Below are 27,414 nucleotides of genomic sequence, written 5' to 3'. Positions count from 1 at the left end.
AAATACCTCACCCCAACCAGAGCACTTCACTGTCAGACTGCAGGCTTACTTGTAGTTCCTAGGGCTTTTAAAGGTTGACTGGAAGGCAGAGCCCTTAGCTTTCAGGGCAGCTCTTCTGTAGAACGACCTTGATTTTGGATTTGGGAGACAGACACAGTCCCTACTTTCAAGATTTGACTTAAAACATTTCTTTTTCATTAAGATTATAATTATATAAGTTATATATATAAAAAATTCAATTGGATTTCAACTTTTCAATTTTGTCAGCAGGCCGATTGAGCCCCCATCAAAGAAGGAGGTTGTTCCAATCATGAGACGACCAGATGAGTGGAAGGACCCATGGCGACGGTCCAAATCCCCCAGGAGACGTCCGGCACCGGGCTCGCCCCCACGGGGCCGCCGGCGTCATCGACCATCAGGCTCTTCGATCTCTGTGTCCAACTCCTCCAGGTAGGGACTTCTCCATATTAGGCTTAACATGGAGCCTAATAATGAGGGGTTTTATCCAGTTTCCAACACCTTAGGGACAAAGGCTGGGTTAGGCCTTAGACACGCTTTAGTGAGTCACGGGGCCAGCTGTAGACAAGAGGAGTGAATAGACAGAGCCTGTAATTCACTAACTCGCTTGGCTGTGGTTAGAGCCAACAGCAGAGCGGTTTTAAGAGAGAGAAACTTCAACCCCACTCCCCCGATAGGCTCAAAGGGGTGGTGGAAGAGGGCGTCTAAAACGACTGACAGATCCCATAAAGGGACCAGTGGTCTAGAGACTGGAAGCGTTTGACGTGCCCCCCAAGTGAAGCGACATATAAGAGGGTGCTGACTGGCAGGTTTATCACCAAACCCCACGTGACAGGCTGAAATAGCTGCCAAATAGACCTTTATGGTGGAAAAAGCTCTCCTTTTGTCCAGCAAGTCGTGAAGAAAACACAACAGCTCCACCACTGAACACTGGAAAGGGATTATCTGCTTTTCATGGCACCACTCTTCAAAAACCTGCTTGGTTTCAATAACCTTCGGAGGCATGCCTGCAGCCTTCAAATTCCACCTTTCATGGGCCAGGCCCAGAGAGCAACCTGGTCTGGATGGGGATCGTATATCTCCCCATGCGCCTGAGACAGAATGTCCCTGCGGATGGGAAGTGGCCGTGGCTCGTCCACCAGAAGCTGGATGATTTCTGCTATCCAGTGTTTGGATGGCCACCGTGGAGCTATTAAAATCAGTGACAGCCCCTGATCACTCACTCTGATCAGTGTTGGGGAGATCAGGCTGAAGGGAGGAGAAGCATACAGCAGTGTGTTTGGCCATGGATGGGCCAGCGCATCCATTCCCAGTAACGCATCTGCATCTGACAGGGAGAAAAACAGCGGGCAATGTGTGTTTTCTTGCGAGGCGAAGAGATCTACGGCAACCCAGCCGTATCTCTGCCAAATCTGCTCCACCACCTGTGGGTGAAGCTTCCATTCTCTGAACAGTGGATTCCCTCTGGACAGGAGGTCCGCCCCCCTGTTCAGAATTCCTGACATGTGAGTTGCTGTGAGTTGGAGAGGAGCCGTGTGCTGCTCCACACAATTATTTCCCTGGCTAACCTGTGTAGCTGCCGGGAACAGGTACCGCCCTGGCGGTTGATATAAGCAACTACAGTGGAATTGTCTGTTTTCACAAAAACATGTTGTCCCCGGAGATATGGCAGAAAATGCCGTAAGGCTAGGAGCACCGCGCGGAGCTCCAGCACATTTATGTGATTCAGAGCCAGTCTCTGTGACCAAACGCCATTCACTGCTCTGCCCATCATAGTTGCACCCCAACCTGACAGGGATGCATCTGTGGTCAGTGTCACCCTGGATGATACTGCCCTGAGAGGTACCCCCACAGCGAGAGCTGTCGGGCTCCTCCAAGGCCGGAGAGCCGCGATACACGACTGCATTATTTTTACCCCACGACTGAGATGTCAGGGAGGGCACAGCTGCAGAGAAGCGACCCACCGCTGAAAATCTCTCATCAGAAGCAGCCCCAAATGTACCATCGATATCACTGAGGCCGAGGAGGCGGAGACAGAGTCGGAACCGCATGACTTTCCCCAGCTGAAACCGTGAAAGACAGTGAGTGAAGGATGCGATCCTCCGCTCTGAAAGCGCGATACGATAAGAGATGGAGTCTATTCTGAGCCCCAGATACTCTGTATACTGTGCAGGTTTGAAGTGGCTCTTTTCCAGGTTGATTGTGAAACCAAGCTCCGTGAAGTGATTCACTACCACCTAGGAGTCTTTGATTGCCTATATAAGAGAATATTCTGATGCCGCTGTTCCTTAACGGAGACAGCACTTCCTCCACACATTTGCTGAACACCATTGGGGCTAAGGATAGCCCGAATGGGATAGTTTGAAACTCGTACGCTACGCTCCGATAAGTGAACCTGAGATATTTCCTGTGTGGAGGATAAATGGCGATGTGAAAATATGCGTCTTATAGGTCGATTGTAACAAACCAATCGCCTGTGTAAGTTCAGAGACAAAGCATCTTCTGTGTGAGCATTCTGAACGTGTACTTTCTCAAATGCTTGTTTAACACACGCAGATCAAGAATAGGATGGAGCGATGTTCCATCCTTTTTCGGGATGAGGAAATAACGGGAGTAGAAGACCTGCTTCGTCGCTCGGAACTGCTCTGATCGCCTGTTTGTGTAACAGGGAGGATATTTCGTCCTCCACCACATTCGCTGAATCGCTACTGGCCACCGAAGTTAACACTCTGCCGATTCTCGGTGGTTTTACCGCAAACTGTAGTCTGTAACCGTGGGAAATGGTTGACAAGACCCAGGGATGAACTGCGCATGTGCACCACCACTTCGTTGGCGCTGTCCCCCTCGGGAAGAGTGTGAGCTCCCCCCGCTGGGGACAAAGACAAATGGCAGTGATTTTTCTTTTGATTTTATTTTGAACCTGGGGGGACATTCTGCCCTTGGCAGACTGCCTGGCTGCAGGAATGTACGTTTTATTTCTTTTGTTACCCCAGTGCTTGGTGGCACTGACAGAGTGCTTAGGAGTGCTTGGTGACACTGCGCCATTTGTCCACAAATTTGTCCTCCCTGAACTGGAGGAGGAGACCTAGAGGGTGCTCCTGGTGAACTGGAAACTTCCGGAGACCCTGAACCTTGGATTGATTTGGTTACCCCTTCTAACACCTTCCTTCTTTTTGCGGGAGAAGAGAGGGGTGACACAGAATGTTGCAGGTGTGCTAGGCTGACCGCTTCTTTTTCCCCTCTCCGGGGTGTGACGGCTTGTTCTTTGCAGCAGCTGCTGCAAAGGAGTGCTTGCCCCAAGGTCTTTGGTTCTCTACTTTGGCCTGGTGGGCAGACTGCGGGCCTCCTGCTCCTACCTGCATTCTGGCCCCACTCTGTTTCCATCTCACAGTTGCTGCTGCTGCCGCAAAGCCAGCTCTTGGCACCTGCTGTGGCTGAGGGTTAGGTTTTCTGGGTAAGCAGAGATTGACTGCTTCTCCCTCCTGCTTTCTACGAGCACTTGTCTCTCTCATTTTCTCCAGGGCTGGGTCACCTAAGCCTGACAGGTTTAGCCAAAAGACTCTCACCCGAGACTGCAAGGCCCATAACATGGCTACACCCTTGGACTGCTCCCCTGGAGGAGTGAAGAATGAGATCATTAACCACGCAGATTTCATCCCAGAGGGCTGGGTTTGGGGAACCCGAGTCAAGCTGACGGCCCATGTCTTCCAGAATTTCTGCCTGATATGCTGATAGCAGTGTGACTGCATTAAGTGAGCATACTGACTGACTAAATAGATGCTGTGAGGTGACCCATCTTGCTGGGCAAAGAAATGCTAGAAGAAGCTGAGATTGCCTCTTGCCATCATACAGGTCGCGTTCTGCCCTTTCGGCATCCTGGCCATGGGATGCCTAGCTTGGCAGCAGCCCGTTTGCAGACCTCGTACAAATTGCTGTCCACTGGGGGTGCAACTTCAGCCCAACTCGGTGGCCTGGACTGCTGAGGAGGGAAGGTAGAGGCATCCTCCTCATCCATGTCCTCTAGGTCGAGGAGGTCGGAGTTGGCATTGCCCTCCGCGTCCTCGCCACCCGGCTCACCCACGTTTTGATCGAGGCGGTCCTCGAATGATGGGGGCATGAGAGGGGACTCTTCTTCCATCATGTCCGCTCAGGTTGTGGAGGCTCGCGGATGACGGATATCACTCTTAGCATTAGTGGCCAACAGGCAGGGGTCCTGACTGTTCGTTACTGCTACTCTCAGCCTCCTTTCCAGGAAATTCCCTGGCATCAACGCACAGTGTGAGCATCCCTGAGGGTCCGCCAGTTGGAGCCTGAGCATGCTTGGCACCCATACAGACGATGCACATTGGATGAGGGTCCCTGCCCGAGATGGTGGCACTGCATGGTGCGGGGCACGGGCAGGATACAGCCTCTTTGGCCTTTGGTTCCGGCCCTTTGGTGGGGGTAGGAGCCGTAGACATGGTTAGCGGAAAGGGGTGGCACTAGGCTACACCAGGCTCGTCGCGACACGTTAGCCCGTACGTACCTAGGACTAGCAGCGGGGGTTAAATCAGAGCTATTCGCCGTGGGAGTCAGCTTGTCGTGACACGTTAACTGCACTCCGCTAGCCAATATCGTTAGCAACTTAATGCTAACCGAACCCTAGGTCAACTGACAAGCTAATGTTAGTGAGATGGTTTGTGGCCTGCTAACAAGTTAATGCTAGCCAGACACTGAAAGAACAGCTCGCCGTAACGCTTTAGCCCAAGTTAAACAACATCGGCTATCTCGCTAACTAAAACCCGGAACCGCTGGAAAAGCTCACCTGACGCGATTGCTGTTCCACAGTGTAACTATAAGTACACTTCTTTCGAAGAAGAAGACTTCTTAATCAGCACAATCCAAACTGGAGCCGGAAAAACTGCATTCGGCGACGTACTCCTACACGGGACGCCTGAGAACTGTTAAGCAGCTAATCAAGTTAGCCTGGATGCGCTGAGGGAGCTCAAAGTAGTTTCTCACGGGAAGAAAGTGAGAATGAGTTAAGAGGGGCTGGTCGGCCGTGTTAGATTGCGGGGTGGAGCCCTGAGCACGGCTCGACAGGTCTGTCATGGACAGACGTGGTGTCATTAGAGCTTCTGTAGTTAGTTACGCCGAGCGAGTGAAACACCGAGCAAAGCTAGAAAAAGAACTAGTATCGCTTGCGCTCAGCAATATAGTTTATAATTGCATCCACACTAAACTGATTAATTAATGACGTTTGACTTCAAAGTTTGTTTTATATAATATGCTCAATGTCAGCATTGAAGAGCATATTGAGATGGGAAATTAACTGCACCCTGCTCACTCACGCTTCTGATCATATAAATATAATGCATTAAAATAAGACAAACTAGAATATTAACAAACTCCACAGAGCTTTTATCACAGTTACTTGTGAAAAACAAATTATTGATAGTATGCTGGATAATGCTACCTATCCAGGTAATAGATCAGTCTTTTGGGATGAACTCTGTCTTACTCATTCAGGAACGTAAAGACAGATGGAGGATGAAGAGAAGAAGCAGAGATGTTCCAAATAACTGCTGACATAATTGTTTTTGTTGTGTGGTTTTCCGTTGCTTCTTTTTTTGATGATATTCAAATATTTTACGTGCTCTATATTCTCTCTATACAGCTCTATGCTAACGTGTGCATAAATAACTAAGAATTAATAGGACTAATGTCATTCCATTATCGATATCACTTATCAGTTTGTTTCCTTATCATTTCTCATTGGGTTCTCACTGGCTCCGCTTTGAGTGACCACCATCACTGTGATCAGTCTTGGGGTAACAGGGCTCTAGAGTGCGACCAATTTGGTCGCAAATGCGAATTTTTCAATGGTGCAGCTAAAAAAAAATCCTAGGTCGCACCAGTGCGACCAACTGTTTGAGTGAGAAGAAGAAAAAAAGAAAAGTCTCTGCAACTCTGAAAGTCTCTGTGTGGTCAACAACAGACACACATTATGCCCCTATCGTGGTCTAAACCAATCAGAGATAGTCAGGGGCGGGACCTCTATGATTGGCCGTGGTCCAGTTGAAAGTGCAGGTGGATAGAGAGAGGTGAGTAGCTTGAATAAAGCGATATTGAGTCATTAAATCCTAGATCAACTTTTAAATATAAATGTATTTTGCCAGAAACGCCAGAATCTCAGGTTAAAGCTCACAAAACTATTTCAACAACCACCAAACAGCAAATAAGAGCAGATAAATGGATTCCACACAAAGAAGTAAACACAGAGCGGGGACCCGACGCATCAGAATCAGCTTTCTCTTTCTCGGCTTTCTCACCCAACACGGACACGCCGTCGGGGCTGAAAGCCGACAGCTCACTGATTCGGATGTGTCGTCGGGTCCGCGCTTTGTGTTTACGTCTTTTTTTGCGCTAGATTCTGCAGCTGCAGTTTTGTCTCTCTCCAACCAAAATTCACTGAACCAGCAGCAAAAGAAGATCCAAACTACTCTTCACATTTGATAAATATTGTCATTAATCTTCTCTTACTTTTGCTGTTTTGCTTCCACCACGATAAAATCACACTTCATGCACAGCTCTCTCTCTCTCTGTGTACTTCAAGAACAGTTTCCCATCTCAAATCTCTTTTTTTTTCACTTAAATGACCTCGGACAAGAATATACTGAAGAAATTTAAACTTTTTTAAAATTATGCAAAATTGCAGAATATTTTTAAGGTTATCTGCTATAAAAAGCCAGGCCAGGAAAATCTCCTTCATGTTCTGTGTTTCATCCTCAGTTCCTTTGACACAAAGGCTTCTGCTGTGATGCTCACACCTCTGATGAAGTCTCACAAGTGTCAGTACTGATAAATGATCAGAATTATAATATTTCTGACTGTCTGAGGCAAAACTGAATCGAATTGGGACCTTGTGAATCAGAATCGAATGGATTATAGAAATCAGTGATGATGCCCAGCCCTAGTGAGTAGCCTAGGCCCGACAGAAGTGGATGTAGCTGTGGGTAATAAGAAAAGATGAAAAGAACGATTGATAACTTTTTTGTTAAGTTAAGGCCTGATCCATCTGAAATTCATAGCCAGTGCTCTGACACGGAGCCATCAATCTGAACGCTGAAAAAGCACAGTGTATCCAGAAAATACGTTACATGCTACGATAAATGCACTGCCCAAGTGTCCCCTCTCCCCACTGCCTTTCAGCGGCAGGCAGCAGCAAACAGGTGTTTTCCAAAAAACACGGTAATAACGACGGCCCGCTAGCATGCTTTACCAAAAATAGTGCTTTGTTGTGTATCTGATGGACAAAAGCTAAACCAGTTCCACACCACTGAAGTTGCAGCATTGTTACAAACCAAATCTGGTTCATCCGTTTCATTCAACGATCCGCTTTCGCTCTCCTCATTCTCCGTCGCCACCATGCTTTTTCCGCCATGTGCGTATGAAAACAAAGGCACTGCGCATGCGCGTTTTACCCATATTCTATCGCGATATTTCATCTTCACCGGTATTACCGTGAACGGTATGATATGGCCCCGCCCTAGTTGACAAGATTGTTAGTTAATCATTTACAAATCAATATTGTCTGTATAGACAGCAATTTTCCCCCCAAAAAAGTGGAGATGTAAAACTGCGGTTTTAAGTGATGTGGTTGAAAAATTTGGGTGCGCCTAACTTTTGTGCTGGTGCACCTAAGAAAAAAAGTTAGGCGCACCAGTGCAACTGTGGCAAAAAGTTAATCTAAAACCCTGGGTAATGTATTACAATGTATTATACAGAACACATTTCTTAAAAGTAATGTAAAAAGTAACGTTACTTAAAAGTAACGTTCCTTAATTATTCCAATGAGAAAGTAATTTGTCATACTAATTGTTACATTACTTTTGGCCAAAGAACCAGTACGCTTATGCCATGGCAGGGGTTTACCACATATCCTATTCTCAGCAGTCTTTATTCCTACAATAATGAGGCCAGTATATAGTCAAATTACCCTAGTGAGCCTTTGTCCAGAATATGGTGCCTTAAGGCAACTGTTTAGTTATTTGGCATTGTATGAATAAATTGCTTTAGTTTATAAAACACCCATTTAGAGGGCCTAAACAGTGAGCATAAAGTGGCTATGCGGCGCGCAAAATCGCCAACACAGTGGGTATACTGGGGCCTTTAGACTCGAGGCCAGGGTCACATTTGTTGGTTTACAGGCAATAACCTGTGAATTGTGATGGACTGTGAGCTACATCGTTTAGTTTGAGTCACAGAATAGTTGTTGTCGCACACATAGGTATTCTATGAATATATTTTTATCTTACGAAAAACAGCATAAAATCTTGAGAATGTAATACACCCACTCTGTTATTAATTAATATCATTATCAAATGGTAAGGGGGGGCAATGCCTGCTAATGTATCAGAAACCTGGTAGTGCTTACAATCATAAAGGTCGTAAAAACCTATAACTTGTCCAGGATACTTTAATCTAGTTTCTTACTAATTTAACTGCAGGAATGGTCATTTGCCTCTCATACTTTCACCCCTCAGTACCCTCAGGGGGGAAGTTACACGAATGGCGTGCACTGAGAGCCAAAAACAACCTTCGTCCTGTTCTGGTTACCTTTTTTTTTTTTTTTTTTAGTGTAGAGGGTAGAAAGGAATTGCTTGATAATTCTTCAGTAGCCCATTCAGAATTTTAATTGGGTTTATTCCATGTGCGTTTCAGGTCCTCGTCCCGCTCTTCATCATACACAGGCTCTGGATCGTCCCGTTCCCGCAGCCGTTCCTCCTCATTCAGCTCCTACTCCAGCCACTCGTCCCAACGCAGCTCCTTCAGCGGCAGCCGCTCTAGGTACATAAATCTGTGTTTGTGTATTTAGTGTGTTTCTGCTGTCCATTTTCACAAGATCTCCCAACACCATTTTTTGACACATTCTGCTAAGATATGTCAAGCCACTCGAGAATTTCTAAAATTGAAAACAAGCAACTGACTATGAATCACATTGTTTTGTGCATTTGAGTGATCTGATCTGAGTTGATCTAATTTATTTTACAATTTTTAGGTCTCAGTCTTTCTCCACATCTCCCTCACCAAGTCCAGCAGCACTGAGGAACGCTAAGAACAAAGCAGACCTTCAGCCTGTTGTAGCCAAAGGGTAAATATTAAAAACGTTTCAATGTAAATCCTGAGCAGAGAGTGAGCTGCTTTGGCGGAGGTTTGCGCTTGAAGGGCTTCTTGTTGATCGGTAGCTGCAAGGTTGCATTGCTATGCTGTGCAATGCAGTGGGCATTAGAGGCACAGCACTGGAGTGGTTCAGGTCCTACTGTTGGAGCAAACTTTTTGTGTCAGTCTCTGTAACCACGTGTCCTCCTCTGCTTCTCTCTTCTGTGGTGTCCCACAGGGCTCAGTTCTAGGCCCCCTCCTCTTTTCTTTGTATGTGCTCCCTCTTGGTTTTATACTGAGCAAACACAGCATTGCATTTCACTTCTATGGTGATGACTGTCAGATCTATGTAAAGAAAAAAGGCACACATTCTGTACAGCCATGACTTCAGTGTCTTGATGACATTAAAGCTTGGGTGGTAACTTTAAAATTCAATGACAGAAACACTAAGATGATGCTTTTTGGTAGCCCCACTGAGACATCCAATGTGTATTTAGATTCCTTGGCCCAGTATAATGAGCCAACTGTCACAAAGCTTGGGGTCAAAGTGGACTCTGAAATTAAGCTTAACAGTTAGATTAAGGCAGTCATAAAATCAAGCTTCTTTCAGCTCAGGCAGAATAGAATAGAATAGCCTTTATTGTCATTGTACAGGGTACAACGAAATTGGAGTGCCACTCCCTTGGTGCAAAATGCAATAATAAATATAAATGTAAAATATAAAAGGTACAATAAAACAAACGTAAGTACTCAACAAAAGTAAGTATGATATTTACAGGATAGCAGCATAATATAATGACAGTGACAGTATGGTATGGCTAAGCAGGTTCAATTGTTTTTGTGCTTATTTACAACGGTGATAGCTCTGGGAAAGAAGCTATCCCTGAATCTGTTTGTCCTGGTTTTATGTGACCTGTATCGTCGGCCTGACGGTAATAGTTCAAACAGTTGATTGCTGGGGTGAGAATGGTCCTTGATGATATTGCCAGCTCTGCTGAGGTACCGGGAGTTTGCAATGACCTCCAAGCTGGGCATAGAGCAGCCAGTGATCTTCTGGGCTGTGTTGATGACCCTCTGCAGTACTTTCCTGTCTGCAGCTGAGCACCCTGCATACCATGTTGTTATGCTGTACGTTAGGATGCTCTCTATGGTGGCTCTGTAGAATGTCACCAGCAGCCTGCAGCAGTTGGCTAAAATAAAGCCAAATCTTTCACGGCAGCACTTTGAGACAGTTATCCACACCTTTGTTACTACTCGACTGGATTACTGTAACAGACTTTATATAGGGGTCAGTGCTTCATCCATTACTCATCTACGGAGGGTGCAAAATGCTGCAGCTCGTCTTTTAACTGGCACTTTAAAGTCTGAGCACATTTCCCCTATTTTAGCTTCACTTCACTGGCTGCCCATTCCTTTTAGGATTCATTTTAAAGTTATTTTAAAGCCCTCCATGGCCTAGCCCCATCTTATCTCTCTGAGCTGCTACAGACTTATACACCACCCGCTCTCTCAGGTTAGCTGATCAGCTGTTCCTGAATGTACCCAGGACTGAGCGTAAACTCAGAGACTGCTTTTGCTGTAGCAGTTCCCAAACTGCCTCTATACAGGCCTCTTCTCTGCCTGTTTTTAAATCACTTCTGAAAACCCATCTCTTCACCCTGGCCTTTGACACCTTGCGAGATGTTGTTTTTCTTAGTTTATTTTTCTTTTAGTTGTTTTTTAGTTGATTGTATTATATTTAGTTGTTTTATATTATTTTTAATATAGGTCTGTTTTAATATTTATGTATGATGTGTTTTATTTAGTTTTTTTTTTTGTTTGTTTGTTTCATTTTATCTACTGTTCTTAACTTATTTACTCTACAGAGCTTTGGTCCTGTGCTGCCTGTTTTAAAGTGCTTTATACAGAAAGTTGGATTCGATTGGATTGGATGGTGGCATGCTAGCTACTATCACATGCCTGCCATTACTGTCTGTATACCTATAAGATCCCTTTTCCTTCCCTAGCATGCCACTGAAGCAGGATGCCATGCCCCCTCCTCGCAGGGACAGGCCTCCCATGAAAAAAGCTTCCAGCCCTTCTACGCCTTCCGGACTGCAGTCCAGACCATCCAAACCTTTGCCAGATGGAGGCAAGCCTCCTAACAATCCACGAGATGCTGGTGGTGCAGGAGGTGCAGGAGCTGGTGGAGCAGTCAAACCCCTGCCACCAAGGGAACCTGGAAAACCTGTCAACTTGAGGGAAGGCAGGCGGAAGGAGCGACTGCAGCATCCTCCTCGAAGGTAAGCATCTCATCTTAAAGCTTGTTTTGTTTTACAGGACACAGAAATTCACAAAAATGGTTATACACTTATACATTTGACATGATCTGTTACAAGATTATTGGCTTTAGGAGAAGTTACCAGTGTTGTCTCGTAGCAAGAGGCTCCTGGATACAAACCCAGAGAGGGCCTGTTGTGGATTTTGCTTCCCATTTAGAACGAATAAATAAATAAAAGAGATGACATTGAAAAGGGAATTTAAGCTATTTCAGGAATCAGGAAAAGTTGTCTGCACGCCTAATTTGGTTTGGCATTTAACTAGATACAAGAGCTTTATGAGGCAATGCAATGTCAATGAATCAGCATAAAATAAGAGGACTGCATTAATCTGTTAATGTTAAAATTTAAACACAGCTTGGAATATGTGTTGCTATACTTTTCTTTATGGTGTTTCTCCTGATTTAGGTGATTAGGAACTAAAAAATTGAAATGACACATTGCATATTGAAAGATGACTAAAGCAGAAAACCATCAGTCACTAAGACATTAAAAAGTATCATAGTAAAGTGTAGCGTGAGCTACAACTTTAGGACCTGTTCAGGATTAATTCTCTACATATTTGGAATTCTACTCTAGAGATGAACACCATGGTGGTGGAGAATGCGGTCTATTCCAGGATTTATATTCCCACATTGGTATTTGTTTGCTTAGCTTCTTCAACATGCAGAGGTGGGAATTGGGGAAGGATGGTTCAGTTGTGACACACATAACATGTTCTCCATGAAGCTAACAGTGCAGGCTCAGTTGTGCTAGGTTAAATGATGATTAGATGAAAAGTTGGCTTGAACAGGAAAGAATGTGACAGAGTTCACTATGACAAGGAAGAAAGGCAAAGAAAAAAAAACCCCAAAGAGCTAATACTCTGTTCCAGGTATTTCAAATTTTTTTCTTTTCTGAAGTCTGTTGTTTTCCTCTTTTTTTTCTTCTTTTTTTTTTTTTGGCGCAAAAGAAAATGACCAGCAAAAGCACAAACATAAACAAGAGTAGCCCATATTATTATTTCTTTCACACAAAATAAAGAGAGAGACAGAGGCAGATGATGTACTGTGACAGCCCCTAAAGATGTCAGTCAAAAGAAGAAGAAATTGTATGTTAAGTGAAGTCTGACTGCAACAGTTCAACAAAAAAGAACTCTTAGTTCTTAGTCTTAGTCATTAATCCTCAGGCCCTTCCAGAACTCTTATGGTACTTAGATTTATCATTCTGTTACTTACTTAAATGTGTGGCTCCTGCCAAATTCTCAAGTGAGCATAAAACATTTTGGATGTTCTCCATGTGTGTGTAGGTGGATGGCAGCATGTTGGCCCACCATGTTTATTTTGCTCACATTTTCAAGGAAGTGCACAGACAGTGAAAGGCGTTGTTTAAAAGTTTCATTTGCAGTAAGGAGAACTGTGTTCTTATTTGCATATTTTTGTAATGTAAGTGATAATGCAGATGTATTCCACTTTGGGGGAAGACCATAGAGCTCACACGTGGGCGAGTGAGTGGGTACATAGTTTGAGGAAAAACCTCTCTTTTGTACGCTTATGTTTGTGTTTGTTTATATGAGAGTGTGTGAGAGAGCAACATCAGCCAAAGCGGAAGAAGAGTAAAAGGGCAGGGAAGAACAGTCTGTGTGTGCAAGGCTGTTTTCGTGTGTGTGTGTGAGTGGGTGGGTGGGTGCAAGTTTGTGGGCTGATTGAGTTACATGTGGAAACAATCCAGGAAAACCAGTTCAGGCACTTGTTATTCTGTTTACTTCCCTTCCTTTAACTTCCCTCTGATGAACCGATATATATATATATGATGTAACTAAGGGTGTAATTTTTTGTCTGCCTCTTCAACACGATGGTTTAAACTTAAACTTGCAGTATTAAAAAGAGTATAGGTGGGCGTGACTGGTCACCTAGATGTTTAAATTTAGATTAAACTGTATATAAAAGATTAGTTTCTGGGGTTCTGAATTATATTATCTTTTATTTTTATTATTTACCATTTTCGTTTTATATTTAGTGTAGTTCTAAGGTATTGGCTAAGGCTAGCAAGCTTGACTAGCAAGTTGGCTGAGTAAAATGTACGTGTACAGAATAAGGCTAGTCACCGGTACAGATACATGGATGACACCTGGGTCATAATCAAAACCCAAGAAGCAGAAACCCTCACTGCTCACATCAACTCATTGGATAGAAATATAAAGTTCACCAGGGAAGATACAAAGGATAATAGTTTGACATTTCTGGACTGTGCTGTGCACAATGAAGAGATTGGAAGCCTCAACATTGAAGTTAGGTACTAATGGAAAAGGGGCTATAGTCACAGATATTCACTAACTGGTTCTCAGTACAGCACTATAAAGGCATTACTTGAATCTAATTACCAAAAATGTCACAAAGACGTCTTGTACAGACTGTACCATACAGCATTTGCTATGACTCCACCACTTCATTTTTGCTTGTTTCACTTGGAAGTAGTGTATTTATGGGACAGAAAAGCTAAAGGTGGTCTCATATTGTATCCTACTGTATGGGAAGGACTTGGCTGCTGCACTCCGGTCATGTGGCGTGTGGTCGCCTCCTTACCCACACAAGTAAAGTGGTGCCAAGCATACACCAAATCCACCTCATCCAGGAGATGTGATACTGTCAAAACTCTTTTTACCTCCAATTAAAGACAGAGCATAGGCAATTTTTTAATGCGTTAGTTTAAATTGCATGTGTGCTTTTCTTTTTATTTTTATTTTTGCCTTTGTCTTTAAAATCTTTTAATTTCTAAAATGCTCACTCAATTTCTAAAATACAAAGCAATGACCAGTTCATTTTGAAAGACCTATGACTTTTCTCTGGTGAATATCTATTATTGCTCATTATTGAATATTAAATAATATTGAATATATTATGAATATTATTTATTGTTAGTACTATTATTTAGGAAGTATTTCTTATCCAATTAATCAATGGAATAATCAGTAGAATACGCTCACAAAAAATAATCAATAACTGCAGCCCTACTTGCACTGCATTTTACAGCATTTCGGTTTTATTTGACAAGGGAAAAAATGATGCAGAGGAATAAGATTTACTGTTTAAGAGCCAAACATTGTCCAGTGTTGACTTTTAGTAGGGAGAGCAAGATAATTGTGTCCGCCTATTTAGCTCAGAAAGAACTCATGTTCCAACTGATACATTTTTGTTTATGTTATGTCCATTGTGTTAAAACAGTATGTCAAAATGAAAAAAAAAAACCTAAAAAGTCAGCTGTGAGGTTGTGCTGAAAAGAGTGACAGCAAACAAGGCGAGGCAACAGTTTTTAAAGGTGAAATATAAATGTCAAAAATGGCCAATTATAACCTTGACTCCAGATGTGAAGGCATCATTTTTTTACTTTAAATTGTATTTTCACAAGTTTTACAGCTTTTCCTACTGATAAAGACCTCGTTAATGGCCATGCCTACATTTTTGTTTGTTTTAAAGTAATAATAATATTAACACAAGGAAATTCTATGTGAATTAACAGAACCTTTGTTTTATCATTACAAGAATAAACTACCAGAACCTTTACTGGAATTTACATTTATTTATTACAATCTAAGTCCAAAGAGTCACTGACAGATTTCTTTCATTTAGCTTAAACAACAGCATTTCTTTATCATGTTGAAAAACTGAGATGTACTGTTGAAATTGCACTTTTTCTTATATTAAGATATCTCCGGGATTAAATGTGTAGTTCAGCTTCTTCATAAAAATTTTCACTGGTCCAGCCCAGTTGAGATCAAACTGAGCTGTATGTGGCCCATGGTGTAAAATGAGTTTGACATCCCTGTTCTAGAGGGTTAATCTGCTAAACTTTTCTGTAACCCTTATTAGCAACATTAAAAATAGTCACACTAAAAGCTATTTTCCTTTAAAATGGGCTTAAACTTCTGCATTATAATCAGTTCTGATCATTTCAGCTCGCACTGTACATTGTGCGATTCCATCCTAACTCTGCGCACAAAAATTTGAAAACTTGCTCACAGAAATTCTTAAAATCTCATTGAAAAATTACTTTTGGTCTTCATTTTGGGAGCTTCGATTGACAGCAGCTACACTGACATTTGCAAAATCACCAATATGATTATCCAGCATGTTAGTTAGAAAAATACATCAATAAGCAATGATTTATTTGATGATAATTAGGGTGGTGACTTGATAAGTCTCCCAGAATGAACATTAACAAGAGAACATTTGTAAATAATAAATTAGATGTACTAGCATGTACTCTCCTTCAGGTTTCTTTTTTTGGTGATGATCTGCTTGTGTGAAAGCTACTGAATAAATTCCTATGTCTTACTCTGGTTTTCGTTTATTTAGAAAAGAAAAAAACTTTTTGCATTCTTAGCTCTGTCTCTGTATGTGCTGCAGGAGAACTATGAGTGGGAGTATTAGTGAAAGTGGTAGCAGTTATACTGGTTCCAGCTCCAGATCTAGATCCTCATCCAACACCATCTCAAGGTCACACTCTGGATCCAGGAAATCCAGGTACTTATTCACACAGTCATTGTCCTGAGTACTGCATTTTGCCAATTAAGAGTTGAGTACTATTATTACTATCATATCTTATTTATCTGTTGCCTTGGCCCTTATTGATCTGTATTTACAACCTAAGATCAGTAATTTATATTTCAGTAATTTATATTTTCTCTTCTCTTGCTTTCATGCTCTGCCTCTCTTGGAAAATCCTGCAGAAAATCCAGGTATGACAGTTGTTGTTCAAGCTTTGTATTTTGTGTTTGGGTATGGTGTTTTGTGTATTCACGGGGCAACCTGTCAATTCTTGTTGCAGATCACTTAGTGTGAGCAGCGTGTCGTCTGTGTCATCAGCGTCATCCAGCAGCAGCTCTGTACGCAGTGCTGACTCAGATGACATGTATGCTGACCTAGCCAGCCCAGTATCCTCTGCCAGCTCACGCTCACCCACACCAAATCACCCTCGCAAGGAGCGAGGGCCTCCACGCGATCGGTCCCCACATGGAAGAGACAAGAATAGGGGTTAGTACAAGCCACCTAGCACGCATTCAGCTGGAACACAGGACCCAACAGCCCATCATGCAAACATAAATGTAGTGCTGCTGGAAATAACAGATTGATTCTTTTCAACCCCCAATTTCTTCCCAAAGTTTGACCTTTCTCAGTTTTACGTAGCCCATATTCATACGTTTAATTTTAAGCAAAGTTTGTTAAGTATAATTTTATTTAATCTAACAGCTAGAAATTAAATCTGAAATCAAACAGTTGGTCTTAACGTAAAAAATGGTTTACTACTAAATACAACTGGAATTAATGAATTCAGTTCATTTTTACTTAGCTGTCAGTTCCTCACAACAGTCTCATGCAAAGACCTGTAATGGCAGAAAAACCCCAGTGACACAATCCCCAAGCAGAACACAAGCTCAGGGAGGGGCAGCCATTTGCTGAAACCAGTTGGGGGGTGAGGGAAAGAAGAAGAGAACAAAAGGAAAGCACAGAGAGATGAGGCCAGAACAAACACTATGGTTGAAAGGAGACAAAAAATTTAGTTGAATACACAGTCAAGGTAAAAAGGAAGTACACTCACCTATTATGGGTGTGTATTTCTACAGGCAGAAATTATTTCCTATGACGCTGAGATGCACATTTAGGTCATCCTAGTCTCTCACTGAATGTGCTTTTGTGACTGGCCAACATGTCATGGAGTGAGTTGTAGATTTTGTCTAGCATTGTCCTTATCTTGTACAACATCCACCTCTCTGACATCATCTTGAGAAACCCTAGCTCCATCCGCACAATGCTACTGGCCTTGTGGATCAAGTTAATGAGTCTGTTGGCATCTGTGACCCCTCAACCTGCTTCTCCAGCATTGCAACAGCATAGAGCAGTGGTTTGCAACCTTTCTGATGATGAGTACCATCTAAAATTTCCTCAGAAGTCAATATGCCACATGATTGCATTAGCAATAAATTTAATAACGCTCTATATTAACAGTTACACACTATATAGAACCACTTTATGGAATTATATTTGTTCGCAGATGTTGGCAGCTATCAGCGAATAGTTATCAGCTATTTTTAAACATAACAAAAACTCCATAACAGCAAATGAACTGTACAACAGAAAAAACAAATGCTATTTATGGCCTCCTCACAACAATGATAAGAAAAATAAACTGGGCCAATATGGCATGTTTGTTAATACAGGCATACACATGTTAATGTGATCTCTGGTCTCCCACTCAGAGACACAGGTCTCCGAGTGTCCAGCATTCAGACGGCTACCTGAGGACACTCTTCATGTGAGAGAAAATCTGCTAACACAGATATGTAGAGCCAAGTACTGTCAATAAGGCCTCTGCAATGTTCTGAAGACAGTTAAACTTGTCAGGTAGTGATGTCCAGCAAGTGAAAATGCAAGCTTCATGAACACGCACAGCTGTGGATTCCAGCTGTGTTCGTAGTTCTGCAAACTTTGACCCCCACAGAGTCGAGGTTTTCAGTTCAGTCAGCTGCATTTCGATGTCCTCTGTGTCCAGCCAGTTAATGCGAGACAAACCCAGCTGCTCATTAAAGCTTTCTGGTTTGATCACAAAAGAAAGCATTGGTCCACACACCTGAAAGTCCCGAAAACTCATTGTGAATTCTGTCTCGAGCCTACGGATGTATCCGTGTATTTCCATGGTGCTGACGCTGCGCTGAGCGGACAGCTCCTGAAGCTTTTGAAATGTCGGAATGTGGAAATTTCAACATCGCTTGAAAAAACTGCCAGCTAGCAACATCCCTCTCACCGGTAGGTTATGTTTAGCCAATTACAAGTTGAATCTGGTAGTTGGGGTTGTTAGCTAAGATACCGTCATTAAGAAGCGGCACAAATAATGTGTCTATGCGAGCTAATTTGCGATGTGCACTGCCATTTATTTTTTAATGCACCCTCTCAGATTAATTGACTGCGTGTTGTGCCCAGGGCCGGACTGCTACAAAAAATCGGGTATAAAAAAACTGGTATATGTATGATTTCTATATATTTTACATCAGACAAAAACTTTGGTTGTAAGATTCTGATCATTATTTATTAAAAGCGAGACATTTTAAATGAGAATAAGAAAGAAAAGTATTTCTTTTTGCCCCCCTTTCCCTGTTAATGCCCTACCTGGCCCCCTGGCAAAACTTTGCTAGACCCGCCCCTGCACAGTTACCAGCTGTCAGCTACATAGAAAAGGATCCTGGTGTTATTTGTCTCTCAGAAACAGTTCATTACTTCCCTTCAACTTATTCATGCCGCCTTAAAGGTAAACCTCTTTCTCCATCACCTGTTCAGCTCTGATGATTCAGTAAGGACATGTGCTGGTTTCATCTTCATGTTTCCCTCTCACCAGATATCCAAACCAACATCATGACCAGCAGCTTTTACAGCTGTGGCTCCAGCAAACATCAGCTGATACTAGAAATTAATGTTAAATATTTTCTAACAACAGCCGATCAAGCTTAAACGTGCTGCTGTTGGTTAGCGTGACATCCGCTGGTTTCCTCTTTCTGGCGCAAAGTGAGCGATAAACAAACAAGAGAGACGGGACTTACCCGACAGAAATACCGATCAGCTGATCATTGATCAGTTTCATTATTGAAGTAGCAACAGGAGAGGGAGGGGGAGAGAATGAGAGAAGAAGAGGCAGCTGTGCAACGTAAAGACACAGAATAACTCCAGCTTTGTGTCTTTTTCCATTCTAGCTAAAGTATGGGACAAACTGTGCTCCTTTTCACCTCAATACGAAACGCGTAATATTTTCTCTGAATACGGGACGATTCCGTTTTTTACGGGACGGTTGGCAACTCTAATAATTAACCTTGTGAATAAAATAAAGTTCAACATCATAGCAACCACCCAGCTGTAAAGAAACTCCGTTATGTTAGCTAGTACGCAGTACGAGTTATTGTAACTGACTGTAAAAAGTCAGCACAACGAAAATAAACTCCACCTAAACTTGGTTTATATCTGACCCAGATAGACTGCAGGTCATAACTTCTTACCTGAAGTTCAGTTCACCTGACACTCGGACCGGCGGCTGCCTCGGGTCTCTCCTCCTCCTGCCTCCCCTTTCCCTCATCCACCTACTGGCCTCTGTGGAAGCTCCGCCATAGCCACCACCAAACAACTGAGTTATTTTTACACATCGGCCAGCTTCTGGCCAATCCACCACCTTTCATTGTTTGTACCGTTACAAAAAAACAACAACATCGGCCCGCAAAAACAAAAAATCACAATCGGCCCACCGGGTAAATGCCCGGTATGCCCGATGGCCAGTCCAGCTATGGTCGTGCCATCAGTTAACCCTTCGCGTGCCAGCTGTGGCACGCGTGCCCAGGGTTGCCGACCCCTGGCATAGAGGATATAGCACTAGCCACAACAGGTTGTAAGAAAATCCTGAGCATTGTCTGACAGATATTAAAAGACGTCTGCCACCTCAGATAATAGAGACAGCTCTTTCCGTAAATTGCGGTTGCGGTGCTTCAGCATCTAGCTAGTGCTACTGAAGAGCAGCAATTAGCTCAACAAACATCAGCAAACACACAAACTGTTTGTGTGCAGTTTGTCGCACAGTGTACTGCTAGCTAAAGGTCTAGCTGCTATATTTCACAGAGAGAGAAAAGAAAGAGCTAACTTCCACTAACCACTCAGAGATGGAGAAAGATAAGAAAGACATTACAGGAGAGGAAGAAGAGAGGTTAGATTTAAAGGGAAGGACTGCTCAGTGGGATTTGATAAGCTGGAAGCTTACGTGTAAGTCCTCCTGTGTTTCAATCAGACATTGGGTCTGCACACATGACATTCTCATATTTCTTTTTTCATCATTAAAGAAAGACCATCGAAAAAGGATGAACCCTTCAGAGAAGATCGAAGAAAGATCGACCAGTCTGGTCCCCCACCCAGAGAAGGAAATCCCATGCCCAGAGCAGGCCCTGGTAACAGGGGGGGGCACCCAGTACATCCTCCACCTGGCACCATGGGCCCCCCTGGAAACTATGGCAGTTCAAGTTCCCACAGAGACATCAAGCTCACCCTCCTTAACAAGGTTAATATTCTGCTTTCTTACATTTAAAGGAGTCTGGTTATCTAAATCAGAAAACCTCACCTTTTTTGTTTCTAATGGCTTTTTGTGACTCTTTAATGTTCAAGATAATAAGTCCTTAAAGAAAATGTACTTTCTGACATCTATACAAGTGAAAAATAGCCTCTTTTGACACACTCTGACAATCCATACTAGCATCAACGCAATAGACATTATGACTCCGTGAATCATGGAAATTCACCAACAACACAAACCTTTAGCAGCATAACTAATAGATGGTTTAGGGTCGCCTGATCCAGGCCCAACTATAACCTTTATCAGTGTGGCATCTGGCTTGATAAACATAACTGGGTGTCATCTCCATCGTAAATGGAATGTATGCAATCTTTTTAATTAAAATTTATAAGGAAAGTATGTACAACGTGAAAAGAATCTTGACCAACTTGTCACTTCGCTTTTAAGTTTAAGAAAAAGCAGTATGTTTACAGACTGGAATCTATCTAAAAAATTATGATTCAAGCTAGTGGAATGCATTACCATTAAACCAAATGGTGTATTATAGTCTCTGTTACTGCCATTAGTTACCACAAGGAGAAGTTCTTTGTTTACAGATCAGTTATTCCAAGCTCACCAACAGGATCACTCAGCATTGTTATTGTGAGGACAAATAAAATGAAAGCAACTGTATTTAGAAATCTCAACAGTTTCCTAAGCATAAAACAATCATGTTCTTTTAGCCTGTCTCACATACTCAGTGAAAATAAAATGATTTAAACCATCACGTGAGACATGGTTTAAAAAAAAACAAAAAAAACATTGTTACCAAGATTAACGAGGCAAATACGAGCGTACATACATAAATTCCTGTTTTATCATGTTTTACATGGAAACTCAAACTAAAAGAGACTCATTGAACGCACCTCATTGCCAATTGTAACCAAACAGAAGAAAGTACGTTCATCTTCACAGTATGCAGTTCAAGGAAAATTTAAAAAAATGTTTCTAACAAATACGCAAAAAAAAACATTGAATTAATTCACTGTCTGTTACAGTCTCCAAAGTAAAATGTTCAGTGGTGTTAGGTGCTACTGTGAAACCAAGCACAGACCGGTCCACTGTCGGAGGCCATAAGATTAGTAACCTTCACTAGTGCTGTTTCTGTGCTATGATGAATTAAATCCTGGCTGAAACTCATCAGAAGAATTGAAACAACTCTTTAAAAGCCAAAGATCTGCAGCCTGCACACTGAAGAGCTCCACATTTACCCAAAAATTTACATTTTGAACACACTGATTTTTGTCCAACCATAATGTATTTAGTGGCACTTTTGGGCCTGTGGTTTAAATCCTGAAATTAGAATAAATTAAAATATTTTAAACAAATTTTAATCTTAATAAGGAACTAACCTAAAAATTTTGTCAACTTCAATCACTCCTCTTGTATCTGATAGAGAGTATCTATGCTCCCAGCAAGTGTCATCTCAAAGTTTATTTGCATTTTTGCATGAAACAATAGACAACTTGACTCTTTACTTGAGCTTGATTTCCATTCCAGTATGGACCCATTTCTTGCTTTTCTGTAATTTTTTCTGAATGTTTTAATTGTTCAATTTTCAGCAGCAGGGAGACAAAGGCAACAGGAAGCGGTACCTGCCTGGAGACAAAGACAGGCCAGGTTCCCCCCTCAACAAAAGAATGGCTATGTCTCCAGACAAAGGTGAGAAACATGACTGACTAAATAGAAGCACTTTGTCTCCCAGGGAAATTTGCCTGAGCCTAGCCCCTCTGTTGTACAGGAGCTGCCAACATTCCTGGGCCTGGAGCAAATTCTCCCAGGAAAACCTACTCAGTGTGTCTAGCTTTGCTCTCAGGTCCAGAACATACTGAATTTCATTCCTTCCTTCCAGTTTTCTTCAATTAGGTCTAAAACCCCAAACATTAACTGGGGAACCTGTAAACAACAGAGGGTCTAACCAGCGATCCCAATTGCTTTCATCCTTCGTGAATGAAATCTAACAGTCAGGACAAGACGCATCGTTGCACATCCCCCCGAATGCCCAGTCATTATTAGCTCCAGAGTTCTTTATATCCCACAATCTTCCATGCCATTGGGTTGTAATGAGCCGCCTGGAAAATAATTTCTCAGTGGCTTTTTGGCACCAACAACTGGGTGTGTTCGTCTTCCGTGCAAGTGAACGCGTCTCCACACACTGCCCCAACAGGTTAATAAACTCCTGCAAATCTGTCACCGCAATTGAGGGATGCGCCAGGAAAGAGCAAACTGCAGCCTTTACTCTATGCGTTTTGCCCTTGTATATTTTTTCCAGCAGCACTATGAGATATTTGTGGATGCCCCTATGCACACACCTAACATCCACCCATTCAATCTAAGGGCTAAGACCCGTTGCCTTAGTGACAGATTTTAATTAGCTCAGTAAACAAACTAACAGCGGAGTGTTTTTGTTTTTGCACAGCTCATATTATTGCCGTTATTATTTTCCATTAATAGCAATAAACTCTTTTTATGCCATCTTAGAATCTATGCTCCCAGGACTTGTGTGAAAGAAATGCTAGTATAGGACAACCTGCTTGTACATTCTTACTACCAGTGTAGCTGCACCAGGACACACAAATGGAGAAGCAGCGGCAAAAGCCTAAAAAATATTTCAAAGTGCGCTCTGCACGAGCATTTGGGATGCACCACCATTCTTCATGATTTAAAAGTGCTGGGTTAATTTGAATATCAGCTTACCTTCTGTTAACTTACATTACAAAAATACAAGCCCACATTGTAATTGAGCCTCACCCAAAGTGTGAAAAACGGTTTCGGAAAGAAAAGAAGACAGTGTTTACGGGGATATTTGCTGTATCCCAGAACCGCAAAGCATTCACAAGGTACTGTGTGAACACATAAAAAATCAGCTCTGTCTGGATTTTACCATGTGCTTTCATATTGTTATAACTCCTTAACTATTTTGGGATAGAGAGAAGATTCAAATGGTTCCGGAAATATGGGAATTATTTGATACTTGGGTGATAAAGACAGTGGAAAAAATTGCACCTGTTTTCATATGAACAGCTTTAATGTAGTTTAGTCTGTCTGGCTCATTATCTCTTAATCTGGTGTTTTTTAGGCCGCGATAAGAGGATACCTGGCCGACTCCCACTTTCTCCTCGAATAGATCGACCCAGAGGGCGACCCATGCCCCCACAGGGAGACAGGTTGGTGGCTTATTGTTGCTGAAGGCCTGTGGTTTTTAAACCTTCACTGAACACAAAAGACATTCAGCTAGAACTGTGGAATTTCTTAAATCACCTTTCTCTGTGTTGTACAGCCTCTGTATAGGCAGCAGTGATCATGGTGACTCAGGCCAAACACATGTCTGTCATGTCATGTGGTCTGGCAAACTTCATAAGCCAAAATGAGGAACAGGCCACAGATAGTAAACCTTCCCTGCACGTGTTGTAGTATGCATTGTCTCTTGTGCAAAATCCCCTCTATGAAATAATTCCGTTGTGTTATCAAGCATCCTGTTTTGTACTCTGAACACAGAGGCAGAACCAAATGAAAGAATAAAACAAATAACAATTTGTTTTCTCCATCATGAAACTCTCATTGTGACTTCCATTATGAATAATGTATGGATTCATGTCATACCACTTTGCACATCCAGTGTAAATGTTCCCGTTAGGTTGTTTCCTGGCTTTGGAAATAGGAAAGTTCAAAAAGAAGAGATGGTGGCAAGTTTGTTTTTTTTTTCCAACATGAAGAGATAGTAATTAGGGCTGGGTATCGTCACTGATTTCTAGAATCGATTCGTTTCCGATTCACAAGGTCCCGAATCGATTCGATCCACGATTCGATTCAATTCAATTCGATTCAATTCAATTCGATTCAATTCAATTCGATTTGAATCGGGGAAATTTTGACAGTCAGAAATATTATAATTCAGATCAGTACATTTACATATTTTTGTATCTATAAAAAGGAAGCTGACACAAGCAAGACTTTATCAAAGGTGTAAGCGTCACAGCAGATGCCTTTGTGTCAAAGTAGCTGAAGATAAAACACAGAAAAACATGAAGGTGGTTTTCCTGGCCTGGGATTTTATAAAAATATTCTGCAGTACATCAAAAACGAAAGAAAACCATTAATCAACATATGAACGTTACTTCTGACGTTACAGCGGTTTTATTAGAGACACGGCTAAGCGTTTTGCATTTTGCATAATTTTAAAAAGTTTAAATTTGTTCAGTATTGAACGGCAGAAATTAGGTTTTCTTTTCGGAAGTATGTAAAACGAAAAAAAAAACAGCGGCCCACAGCACTGTAAACAACGGTAGACTTGTGCGTAACAAGCAAGCGAATAATGCAGAAAACACTGTTCTTGAAGTACAGAGAGAGAGAGAGAGAACTGTGCATGACGTGTGATTTTATCGTGGTGGAAGCAAAACAGTAAAGGTCAGAGGGAGTTCATGACGATGTTTATGTGAAGCGTAGTTTGGATCTTCTTTTGCTGCTGGATCGGTCAATATTGTTTGGAGAGAGCTAAAACTAACAGCTTTAGAATCAGCGCAAAAAGGGCGTGAACACAAAGCGCGGACCCGCCGACAGATCAGAATCAGCGAGATGTCGGCTTTCAGCCCCGACCGTGTCCATGCCGTCGGGTGAGAAAGGCGACATCTCACTGATTTTGATCCGCGGGTCCGCGCTGTGTGTTTGCGTCTTTGTGCAGAATCCGTGTTTCTGCTCTCATTTACTGTCTTAGCTGTTTGGTGGTTGTTGAAATTTTGTGAGGTTTCACCTGAGATTCTGGCATTTTGGGCAAAATAAATTTATATTAAAAAATCGATTCAGGATTTTAATGAATCGATTTCACGTTATCCAAGCCAGAATCGATTTTAATCGATAAATCGATTATAAAAACCCACCCCTAATAGTAATGTTTACTTTAGCAGCAACACAGCAAGGTTAACCTGGGTCATATACACTAGTCAACTATTTTAGCCTGCAGTAGCTGATGAGCAAAATTGAGGCATGTCAGCAGACACACATGAGAAATAACAGAGAGGGTTATGTTGGGGCCAGGGAATTGCCTTAGTGAAACTCTGAACAGACTTGTGAAAATTGAGAGATCAAAGGGACCATTTCCATTTCCTTGTTTTGTCTGACCAACAGTCCCAAATGCAAAAGGTAATCATTTTTACTATGTGGTGAATAAGCATCAAATACTGTACTATGCTATAGGCATTGTTAAACTTTGGTATACCCGAATAGTAGTAATTGTTTAATTAACTGAAAGGCCAGTATCATAAACAATATCAACATTGTTCAGTAGTCTAATTTACCAAAAGGCTTTTGATCAAAAGATTTTTAAAATGGTTCAGGGACAGTGTCAACAGTTCATTAGATGCTCAGCAGGTACTATTTTCAATCTGCACAGTTAACCAGAAATGAAAAAAAAGCTTCCACAAAACTGCTTCTAGTTTCTGAAAACTGAGAATTGTTTCTGCTTGTCATTGACTGATATGCAAATAGAGGGGTTTTTTTGTTTGCGTTTTCTTTTTTTAGCTCAAAAGTATCGCTTAAACTTCTTTACTTTCGTTAGCAGTCTAAAGACTAAAAAGTATTTGAATCATTGTAATGTTAAAAGATTAATTCATAGATGGCTGATTTTGGTTGGTTGATTCTATATTTAACCTGTTAAATATGTGATATTAAGAATTGTATGTAATTACTTTAAAGCTGACAAAGTTTTATATTGAACTTGTTGAAACTTGCAGGGATCTAGTTATAACTAAAGTTAGTGGATAACTAGCTTTAACAACTAGCATTAAAGAGTTTAGCAGTTAAAACACACCCAGATGTAGATAAATACTGAATGGGTTTATAATAGTTGATGAATCAACATAACATCCCGTTTAAAACAGAAGACATGATGTGTGCTGTCATCTGACTTAAGTGTTGTTAAACAAAGGCTTATTCAGTAGTGGAAGTAGTGAATGCAGGGAATGGCTCTCAGACATTCCCTGGCTACAGAATCATATTCTTATTCTTTCTGTGCTTCTCGTTGGCCATTTCTTTTCCTGTTTTTAGTCATGTATTCCCATCTGCACTTGGCTGGTAATTATAACCCCTAACTCTGTCTGTCTTCTTAGAAAACGTCCTCTGTCTCCACCTCCCAAATCATCTGGGAAAAGCCCAGCAGCTCCATCGGCCAAGCTGGTCGCACCGAGTCCAGCATCTGGTGCCGGATCGGGTTCTAGCAAACCCAGTAACACGCTGTCCCGGCGTGAGGAGCTTCTGAAACAGCTGAAGGCTGTGGAAGATGCCATCGCCCGTAAACGAGCAAAGATTCCTGCCAAATAAATGGCAGCACAGCCCTAACCTGTTCATCCACATGCAAAGTCTGCCTGGGCAACCGTGAGGGTCACGGGGTGGACTGTTTTTTGTTTTGTTTTTTCTCAAATCTCCAATGGACATGTAAAAATGTTGTATGGTTTGGTTACAAAGGCTGTTGTGTGAGTGAACAGGAAGTAATTGCCACAAAAACCACCTTGGGCTTGATGGGCTCTGCTTCATTTTTCAAACATTGATCACTTCCATGTTCCCGAGTTTGCTCCCGTTAAAATCCTTTTAATGTCTCAGCCACATATTACCTCACAAATAGAAGAGGTCATCTAGGCATTTGGCAAGGAAAGGGACGTCTCAGGAATGGAGTGCAATATGTTTAGACTTCATAATGCAGAGACAGGATAGTAAAGGGGTACTGTGTTTACCTGCTGCTCACTTTGTTCCCTCACTAGAATGGAAGCATTTTCCTCATGGTGTGATGAATAATAGATCTATAAACACTGAGCCGTTTCTATCTCTTTTA

The 27,414-nt window shown here is 42.1% G+C and overlaps 1 protein-coding gene across 1 annotated transcript in view; it reads left to right on the top strand.

The window, feature by feature from the left end:
* Positions 1–27,414, top strand: part of zc3h18 (zinc finger CCCH-type containing 18) — a 54,832-nt gene that overhangs the window by 27,132 nt on the left and 286 nt on the right. The window contains exons 10-20 of the mRNA XM_063479015.1: positions 268–450; positions 8,722–8,847; positions 9,059–9,151; positions 11,166–11,441; positions 15,863–15,979; positions 16,186–16,194; positions 16,284–16,489; positions 20,326–20,540; positions 22,154–22,253; positions 23,671–23,758; positions 26,696–27,414. The exon at positions 26,696–27,414 is cut by the window's right edge and continues 286 nt beyond it. Of these exons, the coding sequence (XP_063335085.1) occupies positions 268–450; positions 8,722–8,847; positions 9,059–9,151; positions 11,166–11,441; positions 15,863–15,979; positions 16,186–16,194; positions 16,284–16,489; positions 20,326–20,540; positions 22,154–22,253; positions 23,671–23,758; positions 26,696–26,906 (1,624 nt within the window). The 3' untranslated portion in view covers positions 26,907–27,414. The remainder of the gene's footprint in view (positions 1–267; positions 451–8,721; positions 8,848–9,058; positions 9,152–11,165; positions 11,442–15,862; positions 15,980–16,185; positions 16,195–16,283; positions 16,490–20,325; positions 20,541–22,153; positions 22,254–23,670; positions 23,759–26,695) is intronic.

The sequence above is a fragment of the Pelmatolapia mariae genome, linkage group LG7, assembly GCF_036321145.2.
Source record: "Pelmatolapia mariae isolate MD_Pm_ZW linkage group LG7, Pm_UMD_F_2, whole genome shotgun sequence".
Lineage (NCBI taxonomy): Eukaryota > Metazoa > Chordata > Actinopteri > Cichliformes > Cichlidae > Pelmatolapia > Pelmatolapia mariae.
The sequence above is the reverse complement of the archived record's forward strand: the minus strand, read 5'-3'. Positions and strand labels throughout refer to the sequence as shown.